This window comes from Trichomycterus rosablanca, chromosome 15 (assembly GCF_030014385.1).
Source record: "Trichomycterus rosablanca isolate fTriRos1 chromosome 15, fTriRos1.hap1, whole genome shotgun sequence".
Classification (NCBI taxonomy): domain Eukaryota; kingdom Metazoa; phylum Chordata; class Actinopteri; order Siluriformes; family Trichomycteridae; genus Trichomycterus; species Trichomycterus rosablanca.
Genome location: NC_086002.1, coordinates 32,905,284 through 32,918,852, shown reverse-complemented (window position 1 = coordinate 32,918,852; position 13,569 = coordinate 32,905,284). Strand labels below are relative to the sequence as shown.

The 13,569-nt window shown below is 44.0% G+C and overlaps 2 protein-coding genes across 2 annotated transcripts; both read left to right on the top strand.

Moving 5' to 3' along the window:
• The first annotated feature begins 1,238 nt into the window (after positions 1 to 1,238).
• rasd2b (RASD family member 2b) lies at positions 1,239 to 4,011 on the top strand. Its single transcript, XM_063009589.1, has 2 exons — positions 1,239 to 1,644; positions 3,038 to 4,011. Exons 1-2 carry the CDS (start codon positions 1,239 to 1,241, stop codon positions 3,514 to 3,516), a joined length of 885 nt encoding a protein of 294 aa, XP_062865659.1. The 3' UTR covers positions 3,517 to 4,011.
• A 3,748-nt stretch (positions 4,012 to 7,759) lies between these two features.
• On the top strand, positions 7,760 to 13,153 carry LOC134328497 (B-cell receptor CD22-like). The gene is given in 9 exon segments (XM_063009588.1): positions 7,760 to 7,814; positions 9,099 to 9,443; positions 9,579 to 9,827; positions 9,974 to 10,231; positions 10,320 to 10,581; positions 10,647 to 10,900; positions 11,671 to 11,925; positions 12,766 to 12,990; positions 13,071 to 13,153. Coding segments are annotated over 9 exon segments (1,986 nt in total).
• The last annotated feature ends 416 nt before the right edge of the window (positions 13,154 to 13,569 follow it).

Genomic DNA, 13,569 nt, shown 5'->3' with positions numbered 1-13,569 from the left:
CTCACGGGTCTCCACTGTGTCTTTCTGAGGTCCATCTGAGATGAGCCCGAGCCCAGAGAACTCAAAAAGAACACTTCTCACTTCTCAACTCGGGATCGCTAATCATTTAGCCAGTGATAGCTCAGTGGTTAAGGTACTGGGCTAGTAAACAGAAGGTTGCTGGTTCAAGCCCCGCCACCACCAAGTTGCCACTGTTGGGTCCCTGAGCAAGGCCCTTAACCCTCAATTGCTCATTGTGTAAGGATAAAAGCGTCTGCTAAATGCTGAAAATGTAAAATGTAAAATTTAGGTTGTCCACCGTCCACCGTGCATAGTATTGTGAAAAGATTGAGTGAATCCGGGGCAGACTTCTCTGAGTTCTCTGGGCTCGGGCTGATCTCAGATGGACCCAAAGACAGTGGAAACAGATGGACGTACGGTTCGCCGCACCAAAGACGAACAGGACCGTCCAGACTGTTATCAGTGAGAGGTGCCAAGTGTAGCTTAGCGGTTTAGGTACTGGGCTAGTAAGCAGAAGGTTGCCGGTTCAAACCCCACGACTGCCAGGTTGCCACTACTGGGCCCTTGAGCAAGGCACTTAACCCTCAACTGCTTAGACTGTATACTGCCACAGTACTGTAAGTCGCTTTGGATAAAAGCGTCCGCTAAATGCTGAAAATGTTCATGTAATTTTGCAAGACTCGGAGACTCCGAGTGCAGGTGCTCGACCGGCCCGCCTGCAGTCCAGATCCGTCTCCTGTCGACTGCGGGTACAGACTGTTACGTTTCGTATCAAACAAAACTGCAACGACTGGTGTCCTCAGTTCCCAAAGTAGTAAAAATAGGAACGCTGATGGAACACGCCCGGTCCCAACTTTTTTGGAGTGTTTTCTATTACAAACTACAATAGCTACAAAGCTCATCTGATATGAGCCCTCAGATAATAGGAGACAGATCTGGACCGCAGGCAGACCGGTCAAGCACCTGCACTCGGACACATCCAAAAAATCTTCTTTTTACTGACTGCGTTTAACAAAACGTCCCAATATTTCCTGAAACATTTTTAAAGCTCCACTCATGCAGGAACAGAAAGTGGCCACATCAACAATTTGTGTATTTTAATCCCATAACTGTATCTGATTATTTCACCAGTGCAGAATTATGCCCCACTGACCCTGCATACAGCCTGCAGCCAGTATAAGTAGCACGCGCGGGGCGCCGGCTCGAGCATCTCCTACCTGAGCGCGTGAGTGAGCACAATGTCCCCCGCACGCGCAGAACCGACCCAGATGAACATCATGCAGAGTTCCTCCAGAGCGTTCCTGAACGGGTTCGGATCCGGAGTCACCGCGACCATCTCGAAAGCCGGTATGGGGGTGCAGAGGCTCGCGGCGGCGCAGATCATGAAGCACCGGGACTCGGTGAGCGCGAGCGCAAAGCCGCAGAACTGCCGGCGCGTGGTGGTGCTGGGAGCCCCGCGCGTGGGGAAGAGCGCAATTCTGCACCGCTTTCTGAATCACGGGTTCGAGGAGCGGTACGAACCCACGAGAGAGGATTTCCACCGGAAGCTCTACCACATCCGCGGGGAGAGCTACCAGGTGGATATACTGGACGCTTCCGGAGAGAGGGACTTCCCCGCCAAGCGCAGACTCTCCATCCTCACCGGTGCGTGATATAAAACTTATAGAAAAGTTCTTACTGCATTTTTATTACCAGTTTTTATTAGTACAAGTAAATCTTGTATTGTGTAGAATTACACCTCTAAAGAAAGAAAGAAAGAACAAAAAATAAAGTAAGAAATAAAGTAAAAAAAAAAGAAAGAACAAAAAATAAAGTAAAAAAAAAAGAACAAAAAATAAAGTAAGAAATAAAGTTTAAAAAAAAAGAAAGAACAAAAAATAAAGAAAGAAATGAAGTACAAAAAAGAAAGAACAAAAAATAAAGTAAGAAATAAAGTAAGAAATAAAGTAAAAGAAAGAAAGAACAAAAAATAAAGTAAGAAATAAAGTTAAAAAAAAAGAAAGAACAAAAAATAAAGTAAAAAAAAAAGAACAAAAAATAAAGTAAGAAATAAAGTTTAAAAAAAAAGAAAGAACAAAAAATAAAGAAAGAAATAAAGTAAGAAATAAAGTAAAAGAAAGAAAGAACAAAAAATAAAGTAAGAAATGAAGTAAAAAAAAAAGAAAGAACAAAAAATAAAGTAAGAAATAAAGTAAGAAATAAAGTAAAAGAAAGAAAGAACAAAAAATAAAGTAAAAAAAGAAACAACAAAAAATAAAGAAAGATAAAGAGGAAAAAAGAAAGAAAGAAAAACTAATAAATAAATAAAGTAAGAAAGAAAGAAAAAAGAAAGAAAGAAAGAAATTAAGAAAGAAATAAATAAAGTAAGAAAGAAGGAAATAAAAAAGAAATAAATAAAGAAAGAAACTAATAAGTAAAATTAAGAAATAAAGAAAGAAAAAAAGAAAGAAAGAAAAAAAAAGAAGAAAGAAAGAAAGAAAAAAGAAAGAAAAAAGAAAGAAAGAAAAAATAAAAAAGAAAGAAAGAAAGAAAGAATAAAGAAAGAATAAAGAAAGGAATGAAGAAATAAATAAATAAAGAAAGAAAAAATAAATAAAAAATAAAGAAAGAAAGAAAGAAAGAAATAAAGAATAAAGAAAGAATAAAGAAAGAAATAAAGAAATGTGTGTGTGATTCTGCATTTTACTGCCGATTTGGTAAAAACAATAAAACAGAATAAATAAGTTGGGTGTTTTGGTGTTTTGTCACGTGCACTAGACCCCCGGCCGCGTGCTAATCAGGGACAGTGGTAGAGCTTTGGGCTATCAACTGGGAGATTGGCGGTTCAAATCCAGCCTCTGCTAAGCAAGGCCCTTAACCCTGTCTGCTCCAGGGGCGCCGTACGATGGCTGACCCTGCGTTCTGACCCTAACTTCAAAACAAGCTGGGATATGCGAAGAAAGAACTTCATTGTACTGTACATCTGTATATGTGTATATAACAGATAAAGTATATCTTCGTATGTCTTCTTCTAATCCGTGTTCTTTACCCCCCACAGGTGACGTTTTCCTGCTGGTGTTTAGCGTGGACGACCGCGGCTCGTTCGATGAGGCGCGCACCCTGCACTCCGAGATCACCGCGGCCAGGGCGGCGCTCCGGGGCTCGGACCCGCGGCCCCGCGTGCCCGTGGTGGTGTTCGCCAACAAGGCCGACCTGCCGGAGGAGCAGCGCGCCGTGTCTCGCGCCGAGGCCGCGCGGGAGTTCACCGCGCTGTTCGAGACCTCGGCGCGAGACGGTGGCAGCCTGGACGAGGCGTTCGCGGCGCTGGCGGAGCGCGGAGGTATGCCGCAGGAGACCGGACCCGGTCACCACCGCCGCCTGTCCATCCGCTCGTACCACCGGAGGAGCGGGGACGCGGCGTGCGGGGCGGTGCACCCGCTCGCGCGCAGACCCAGCTTCACCACGGACTTGAAGCTCGCGCTGGCGGCGCGCGGCGGGCGGAGGAGTGGAGGTGCGCGGGGATGCCGCGTGCAGTGACCGCGTGGATCCTGGAACCGAAGAACCCTTCATGGTGCTAGCTGGAACCCTTATAATGCCATGTACAAGGGGCATGGACGTTGTGGATTCCAGCACCTAACATCCTGGTCAGGGTCGGGGTGGTCACCCCGGACAGGGCGCCAATCCATGGCAGAACTTCAGCCGTCTCAATTGTCTGAGTTGTGGTGGGTCCATAAAAACCCCGGACACTACCCTATACCCTACCCTGTGGTGATTTTACCAACCCCAATCATCCTGACTGCACGTCTTTGGACTGTAGGAGTAAACCTGGAGGAGAACATGCAAATTTCACACAGAATGGACTCTTACCGCTTCATTTTGGAATCGAACCCAGGACCTTCTGGCTGTGAGGAGAAAAGCGGTACCCATCGATCCACTGTTTATTTATTTATTTATTTAATTAATTAGTAAAATGACCACAAGTTTTATTATGGTGTTAAAATCCAGAACCTCATTAATTCACTTCCTTTGATCTTCTGATGTTTATATAATAAAAAGAACGTAAAAGAAAGATCAAAGAGTTTGGCGTCGTTAATGGTTTCCAGAGCCGAAGAACGCTTTGTTACTGGGTTTGTAACAGGGCGGTGGTAGCTCAGCGGTTAAGGTACTGGACTGGTCCAAGCTGGGTCCAAGCCCCACCACCACCACCACCGAGTTGCCACTGTTGGGCCCCTATGAGGACTGAACACAATTCCAGCGATCCAGGGTTAAGGGCTCTGCTCAGGGGTCCAACAGTGGCAACTTAGCAATGTGGGGGCTTGAACCGATGACCTTCTGATTACTAGTTCAGTGTTTTAACCTGAGGGCTGGAGTTTCATGAGTTTCACTGACAACGGTTCCAGCAGCTGAGTGACGTTCAGACCGACTGAGGGGGTGAAACAGGTGATGATGATGATGATGGTGATGATGATGATGATGTTAATCTTGAGATGGTGCAGAAGTTGAACACAGAGAGAGAACAAAGCTCTCACGCAACATCACACGGGGGCGAGAGGGGCGATGACGTGGCCAATCAGAGACCAATTCAGAGGGAAAACAAACAGGAGGAGGGAGACACAAATAATATAATAATAAAACAACATGGAGAAATAAAATATATATAAATAATATTTATAATAATAATAATAATATAATAATAATAAACAACATGGAGAAATAAAAAACATATAAATAATAATATATTAATAATAAGAATAATATTAAAATAATAATATTAATAATAAAATAATAATATTAATAATAAAATAATAATGTAAAATTAATAATAATCTAATAATCTAATAATAATAAGAAGAATAAAATAATAATATTAATAATAAAATAATAATATAAAATAATATAAAAATATTAATAATAATAATATATATATATATATATATATATATATATATATATATATATATATATATGAAACCTGGATAAATTATATATATATATATAAATGAAAAACAAATATGGCTTTGGATAATGATAATATAATAATAATTTTTATAATTTTTATTATAGTATTTTTATAATGAAATAATTGCTATTAGTATAATTTTTTATTTTTTATGATTATATAATTATAAGTATTATTAATATCATTATTTTATAAATAGTAATAATTAGTATAAATTATTATGATCATGTTATAAGTAACCACAGGAGGGAGCCACTGACTTACAAAAAAAGTGTATTAATACAATAATTATTAAAAGTTATAACAATCATAATAATAATCATAACCATAACACAATAATAATAATACAAACAAAATAATAATAATAATAATAATAAAAATAAAATAATAATACACGTTTCCAGTTCCTATTGCACAAAAGCAGCCCCAAAACACTACGGAGCCTCCAACATGTTCCACAGTAGGCACAGAGTTCTTTTTTAAAAGATTTATTTTCCTCTAGTCGAATTACGTCAATGTGACATTGAGGCTCCATGTCTGCCACGCCCCCTCTTCGTGAGCACACACTGTCTCCTGCCATCCTGCCACACCCTTGGTTCATTTTTGACTAATTAGCTCCAGCTGCCCTCTATATAAGAGGTGAGCTGGAGAACTGACATTGGACGCTATTTTCCTCTGTTAAGGGATTCAGGCCTGGTTTGTTCAGTTTTTGACTTGTTACTCTTGTTAGTCTTTGTTACTCTTGTTAGCTAGTTCTTGTTAGCCTAGTTTGTCATGTTAGCCTTGTTTGCCATGTTAGCCTAGTTTGCCATGTTAGCCTTGTTTGCCATGTTTGCTTTGTGTTCTCTTTGTCTAGTCTTGTCTTTTGTTATTAATAAATCTTAGTTTCGGTTTCATCTCTGCGTGTGTGTCCGCCCCCGTGTCTCGTCCTTAGCCCCGCATGACAGTGACACTGAAAAGCTTCAAATCAGGGTTATTTGTCCAACATTCATCCTCCCCGAGGGACTATCATTTGTCATTCATTTGCATGGAATTTGCCTCTGCGCTTTGGCAGTCGTGTCCGGTCCAGGAGCGACGGCAGGTGGAACTACCGCGTTCGATTTGCAAGAATAGATATCACAACAGGTTGAACCACACTCGCTCTCACAGCCGACGAAGCTCTCGGCTTCTCATCAGGCAGTCAAGCTCTCGGAAAATAGTCCGGAGTAAACACGGTAAGAAACCGTTCGCGGGTTTGGTTCTCTCTTCTACAGGGATTTTAGTTCGTCACTCATTTGCATCTCATTTTGGCCGTCCATTCTAGTCTGGACTTTTCTTTGTCTTGCTTGTAGAAAGAGTCTTACTGGGGTCCTACTCTGGTCCTACTGGGTCATTCGGACTCGGACAGATATTGTGACTTGACCAGATCCACTTGGATGTGTTTGGAAGTTTCAAACAATCTGTTCAGCCTCTTGGGTTTTCTCTCGTGACCACACCCTGAGAGGAATTTCCGTCTCTTAAACCTCTGGATCACCTCTGGATCTTTTATAAGGTACCAATCGTTTCGTCCGGGTTGTGTTGCGACGTCCTTGTAGATTCGGCATCCCGACCACGTACGGAGAGCTACGCTAAGCTCTGTGTAACCCCCTCCCTTCATTCACCCCCACTTTACCTCAGTAATGTTTGGTTCGTCTAGACGCCTTCGGTTCGTGTTGCTGTCTGCCGTCCCATCGACTTTTAGACCCTTTCCAGACTGAACTTTTTTTTTTTATTACCAGCACTTAAATATCAATTTTGTGGTCAGGGGTCTACAAAGATGTAACATCTAAGGGGGTAGTCCCAAGCCCTGTAATGGATCGGCATGTTTTTCTTACCACACCAAGCTGTTCAAGGTTCTAGAGGTGGTCGCACTTTCTGTTTCCTCTCGAGGTCTCTTCCTGTCCATCTTGGCTGCTCAACAGGAGGTTTTTGGTCTGGTCCAGGATTCTGTGACTTCTAGTGATTGTAAAAGTACAAGGGTGTTTTTTCCCCCCATTACATTAGTTACAGTATACAGTCTGAGCAATTGAGGGTTAAGGGCCTTGCTCAAGGGCCTAACAGCAGCAACCTGACAATGGTGGGACTTGAACCAGCGACCTTCTGATTACTTGTCCACTACCCTAGGCACTAGGCTACAGCTTTTCCCCCACCTGCTTTCTCATTGTTGTTTTACTGTTGTCGACACATCGATAACGATTGATGACTGCATGGCTTTGATCGTAACGTCTAAGGAGTTGATTGATGAAGACCTGCTTCGTATTTTCCTCTGCTTGGTTGCTAGTAACGCTCCTGGCTATAAAATATTTTCTAAATAAAAACTGACCTCACATTTATTGCTCTTCACTTCACGGAAATGAGCCAGTGGATCGTTTCCAAATGAGGATGCAAATGACTTCTGTGTTCAAATAAAAATATTAAAATCATCTTCTCGATCGATCACAGTTTATAGCTCTACAGTAATTCAGGTTTGTGTTTATTCCTATAGATATAATCTGGATTCCATCGAAGCAAAAAAGGGAACTAGCATAAGGAGGAACTACTGCGCTCGATGTACAAGAAAGGGTCGCAGCAACAGGTTTAACCACACTCGCTTTTACAGCTGATGAAGCTCTCGGCTCCTCACCAACTGCTCATCGAAAAAGAACGCGGCGTAAACACGGTAAGGAACCGTTCACGGGTTTGTGGTTGGTAAATGTTAGCTCAATGTCAGCGTAAAGCTTTATTTCATTAAAAATTAAAAACAAAACCCTACAGACTGCTGTCGTATCTTTTATTTTTCGCAGATATAAATGGTATTCGATGATGTCAGTCAGACGTCTTCCTCCTCTTTCTCTGATCTTTCTGCTCACGATCGACGGTAAGTCGGCACGTCGTACCTCATCCAGGGGTAACATTTCAAAATTCTTTCTTTGCAATCATGTTAGCATAAGTGCATACAGATATCGGTAGAATACGAAAGCAGCGTATTTAAAATCCTCAGTGAGCCTAGAGGGGGATCCTGTTACGTTTAATCTAGAAGATAAAAAGCCGCTCAGGTGGCGCAGCGGTAAAGTACGCTAGCTCACCAGAGTTGGGTTTCTAGATGCATCGTATCGAAACTCAGCTCTGCCTTTCCGACTGGGTTGGGCGGCAGTATGAACAACGTTTGGCTGTTGTTCAGGGGCTTAGAGGTAGAGTCGGAGCATAGGTCCTCATAACTGGTACGACTGCGGCCCCTGCTGGTTGGCTGACGGCGCCTGCACAGGGCTGAGGAATAACGTTAAGGGGGGTGTGGCCCTCCGTGCGCAGTGTCTCTCGGTGTATGAACTCGGCTCGTGCGGGTGAAAAATGCAGGCTGTACTGACTGCGTGCCGGAGGGGGCAAAAGGGTCGAACCAGTATAGAGGAGCAATCAGGGTAATTGGACATTACTAAAATGGGGATAAAAATTGGAGGGAAAAAGTTGGAAAAAATAGATAATTAAAAAAAAATAAAGTAAAAAATCTAGAAGAGAAAAAAGAAACCCACGTGTTGGGACAGGAAAACCAATCGACTTTTGGCGTACAAGAGAATTCTTGTGATGGATGACATAATTCTATTTTGAACTGCCTACAGTCAACGTCGGGTCTTTGAGAATGGACGTGTAATTGATTTGGCCACCACAAAAGTGCGAAAATTCCAATTCAGTTGTTGATGCAGGTCACGCTGAAGCAGATCCAGGTGAGGAGACTCCTACCACCAGTTCACCAGAAGTAAACCGACTACATCAACCGAAATCAACCATCATCGTGTGTTCATCAGGTTTTCCATGAACAAGAAGACAAAACCTTTTGTTGTCCTTGCTGAAGAAAAAAATAATAATATCATAACCCTTGTCAAGGGGGTCGGAGAAAACATGTTGAACACATGGGGGAGGAAAAAGGTTGAGGACCACCACGACACAGGACAGGACACAAAACACACCACGAAATACAACACAATAGTTTTGTTTATTAAATTTGACTAGCTTTTTATTGAAAGCAGTGATTCCATGCAAGACGGTTGATGGTAAATGTTACCGCGACCTGTGATAGTCCTCCGTTACAGTCTCCTATAGTAGCTGCAGCTGCCTCATATAGTCCAGGTTTCCTCTAATGAGATCTTTCTTGTGTCGTGTGTTTCAGGAACTGTTCAGTGGCTCCCATCTGATTGGGTTGTGACCTACACCCCACCAAATGTCTGCGCTTTAAATGGATCCATGGTGTTTTTGAACTGCTCTTATAAATACCCTTCAGGTCTTAGGGTGACAAGGATGTTGTGGTATCTTACCACAGAGTCGACAGAGCTGCCCAATGAACCAGGTTACTCGGGTCGAGTGCAGTATTTTTCAGTTCAGGGTCAGGATAAACACGCCGTTAGAATAAGCGACGTGAGGAAGACCGATGAACGTGTGTATTACTTCAGATTCGTAACGAACAACTCAAAAGGAAAATATACGGGTCCATCTGGAGTTACACTCAATGTTATAGGTGAGCACGAGTACCAGATTCTCAACACGCAAGTTTCTGTTGATGTTTGTGCCACTTTAAATCAGAACTGATGCTTATGGAAGCTTATGGAAATTAAGGACCATCTTGGTTTCATCTTTCTTTTGATTGGTGTAGTCCTTCAGGTGGTCGCTCTTCAAGAAGTGATGGAGGGACAACTGGCTAATCTGACGTGCAGCACCACCTGCGGTCTGACCGACCCACCGACGTTCGTCTGGTTCAGAAACGGACTCAACCTGACCACGAACTCCACCAACAGCAGCCTTCTCCTGAATCCGGTCAGCAGCGCCGACGCAGGCAATTACAGCTGTGCCGTGAAGGGATACGAACAGCTCCGCTCTCCTGATCAAACCCTCACCGTCAGATGTGAGTTCGTGTTCCGAAGAGGCAGTCTCTGCGCCTCATCAGCATTATTATGCGCCTATGCTCGTCTCTCTGTCTTGTAGCCATTGGTTAAAGTTCCTGCTGATGCTTTGACTTGGTAGCAACATTTATGTCGTATTGTTATCTAGACCCTACAAAGAACGTCTCGGCGTCCATCAGTCCCTCGGGTGACATACTGGAAGGCAGTATGGTGAATCTGACCTGCAGCAGTGATGGATACCCAGCTGTGCAGAACTACACCTGGTTGAAGGGGAACACTACCTTACAGCAGGGCAGAACCTACACCATCAACACCACCAGGTTGGAAGACAGCGGGGTTTATTACTGCAAGTCCAGCAATGCTCTCGGGGAGAAGATCTCACCTGGTGTATCTCTCAACGTTTTGTGTAAGTCATAAGAACTTGACGCTTCCTGTAGTGGTTGAACAACGTCTCCATGGTTAATTGTGCTTTCTTCAAATGTGTTCTGCTGTAGCTCCTCCAAGGAACGTCTCAGCGACCATCAGTCCTTCTGGTGGAATACTGGAGGGCAGTTCAGTGACGCTGACCTGCAATGTTGATGCCAACCCACCGGAGGTGAACTACACCTGGTTCAAGGGTGAAACTTTGGTATATAAAGGACAGACCTACAGCTTCTCCAGCATCAACTCCAAGGACAGTGGAGACTATAAGTGCCAGTACAGTAATAAGTATGGAGATGGAAACTCCACCACCGTAACTCTTAATGTTCTGTGTAAGTTCTACCCTATCATCCCTGTTTTCCATGGTTGATTGTACTGTCTCCAGATGTGTTCTGCCTTAGATCCCCCAATTAACGTCTGTCCATCAGTCCTTCTGGTGGAATAGTTGAGGGCAGTTCGGTGAATCTGACCTGCAGTGGTGATGCCAACCCACCAGTGGAGAACTACACCTGGTTCAAGGGCGAAACTTTGGTATATAAAGGACAGACTTACAGCTTCTCCAGCATCAACTCCAAGGACAGTGGAGACTATAAGTGCCAGTGCAGTAACAAGTATGGAGATGGAAACTCCACTGGTGTAAATCCTAATGTTCTGTGTAAGTTCTACCAAATTCGAATCCTTCTTTATGGTGACCTTTACATTGCCATGAATCGAAAAATCGTCCAAGGAACATCTTGGTGTCTTTCCCGTCTGGTTAATATTGTTAAAATTGATGAAATGGCAGTCTCTGCGCCTCATCAGCATTATTTCGCTGCAGCTGGGAATGATCTTCAAATACTGGTTTCTTTGCCATGGGCTCAATGTCGTACGTTCTTTGTGTGTTTCTGCTGGCTCATATGCTGGCATACTTTCTGACTAGCTCTCGTGGTGGTACCTCAGATTTCTCCCTTCCTGTTCCATCCAATTATCTCTGCTTTCCTCTGTGGTCGGGCATTTCTTTGAGGGCTTATCGCCAGTGCCCCTGTGGGTCTTACTTCCCTGTAAGGTGAACGTCGTGTGGAGTACGATGGTTCCTACGTTTGTCTCTGTGTCTTTCTGTCTTGTAGCCTCAGTGTTGTTCGACCTTGGTTGTGCATCCTGCAGGTTCTTATATTGTGTAGCCACCAGTAGTAGCCACATATAGATGGGAACCCTGGACACTGAGGACAGAAGAAAGACTCATTCAGACTTTTGAGAACAAGTGCATCAGAAAACTGCTAAAAATCTCATGGAGGAAGATGATCACCACTGAACCACTTTAAGTCCCGCAAGTTGCGCTACTTTGGGTGTGTCATGAGGCGCCCACATGAAAACACTGACGGCAGATTGAATCCTCTTAATGTAATCTAAATTTTTGGGTTCCAATCTCTCTTGTGTTTTCCTTAGATCCCCCAAGGAACTTCTACGTGTCCATCAGTCCTTCTAGTGAAATACTGGAGACCGGTTCTGTGACTCTGACTTGCAACAGCGATGCTAACCCGCCCGTGGACAACTACGCCTGGTATAAAAGAGAGACCTTGATAGCGACGGGACAGACGTACGACATTCCCGACGTCTGCTCTGAGAACAGTGGAAAGTACAAGTGCACGTTCAGTAATGAATATGGAAGCGGAAGCTCCATCACGACTCTTGACGTCCTGTGTAAGTAAATCTCACCGATCCATAACGTGACAGCTCGGGTGTAACGGGTCGATTACCTTTCGCCAGCACTTCTCGGAGCGGAAGAGGTAGATTGTCCCATTCCAGTGGCAGTCGGACTACATTTCCCAAATACCATAGCGCTGATTATCTCTAACTTGCAGCACCTGTGAGTTTCCTATTTAAGAAAAGCCAGAGCATCAACCTCGGTCGGTAAGATAGTCGGCCAGGGTGTGTTCGCTCACTCCGTACTTTGTTAAAGAAGAGTGCTCTTCAGCATTCCGTTGCTTCCGGGTTGGAAGTCGACGCTTGTAGTGAAGTGAATCATCTTGGGAATCAACTCTCGAGTCGATTCCTTTATAAAGCTGTTAGTTTAGTTTAGATTGTCGCGTTGATTGGTGGACCGAGTAGCTGGTTAGCTAGCCACGGTCGAGTGTCCCACCCAGGGCTTTACCCTTCTCTTAGTGCTAGTTAGTTTTTTTGTGCCCTGCACCTCGGGACTTGCTTCCGGGTTACTCCCATTACACCAGGTCTTGATGTTCGAGGAGTTTCGGATGGCCTCCTTGAATTGGCTGCTCTAAATAGCATCTAGGAGCAAGCAGCTTCCTGCTCCCACTACAACCCTCACATAAGTGGCACCCAGTGACAAACTCAGGCAAATGAAGGTTTGCCCATAAAGAGGGTAGATGTACCTGCCCTGCCAATGTTCGTCTGGTTATTCCTCAAGGAATCGTCATATTCGTTTTCAAGCTACCCCAAACACAGAATCAGAGTTCATTGGTGTCTTCATGGTTTCATTCTATCCTTGGCTAAAGCGTGCTCCCTGTACGAATTGTTTTCTAGATGCCCCCAGGAACGTCTACGTAAGCATCAGCGAATCGAAGACTCTGACTTGCAACGTCGACGCTAACCCACCCGCTGGGAACTACACCTGGTTTATAGAAGGTGAAACGTCACCTGTAGGATATGAAAAGGTTTACGTGGCTTCACAAAGCGGATCCTACTACTGCCGAGCTCAGAATGTACTCAACGATTCCGTTTCAGCCGTCCAGCAGGTCACGGTCGAAGGTAGAGCTCCGGGTATCGACTGAGTTCTGCTCATGAAGGGGCGACTTTGAGAACTAATTTTTGTTCTGTTTGTTTTGCAGGGACCTTGAATGAGAGAGTTCTCCCGATCGTGGCTGTATGTCTGGTTTGTGTTTTGATCGCCGCCTACTTGAAACAACGGTAAGGAAAGACATGCAGACTTTGTTGGGGTCCACCTGCTTTATCCTGGTCAGGGATCTATCAAAGGGAAACACACAGGGACTCGATCACTTGCTTACATCTTGGCGCAGTCTGGACCAGCCAAGTCACCTTTTGCGTGGTTTTGGAAGGGCCGCAAACATGGGACTAGGGGAACTGGCCAAGACATGAAGGCTTCAGAACTCGATCCCCATTGAGCCATCAGAGTTAGATCTGGGGTGATGCTTCCATAACTGACTGTACTGAAATTGATCCCTCACAAGAGAAACTTAGGTGTGAATAAAGATCTACCATTTCGGTGACATGCAAGTGGGGAGCGAAGAATTGCTAAAGAAGTTCATGCTAGTTCTAATGTTGCTGATTGTTGCATACAGAGACCAACACACTATTAGGAAGGTGGTC

Coding starts and splice junctions, on each gene's coding strand:
- rasd2b (XM_063009589.1), top strand. CDS start 1,239: ATGTCCCCCGCACGCGCAGAACCGACCCAGATGAACATCATGCAGAGT. Junction 1,645..3,037: donor CAGACTCTCCATCCTCACCG/GTGCGTGATATA, acceptor TACCCCCCACAG/GTGACGTTTTCCTGCTGGTG.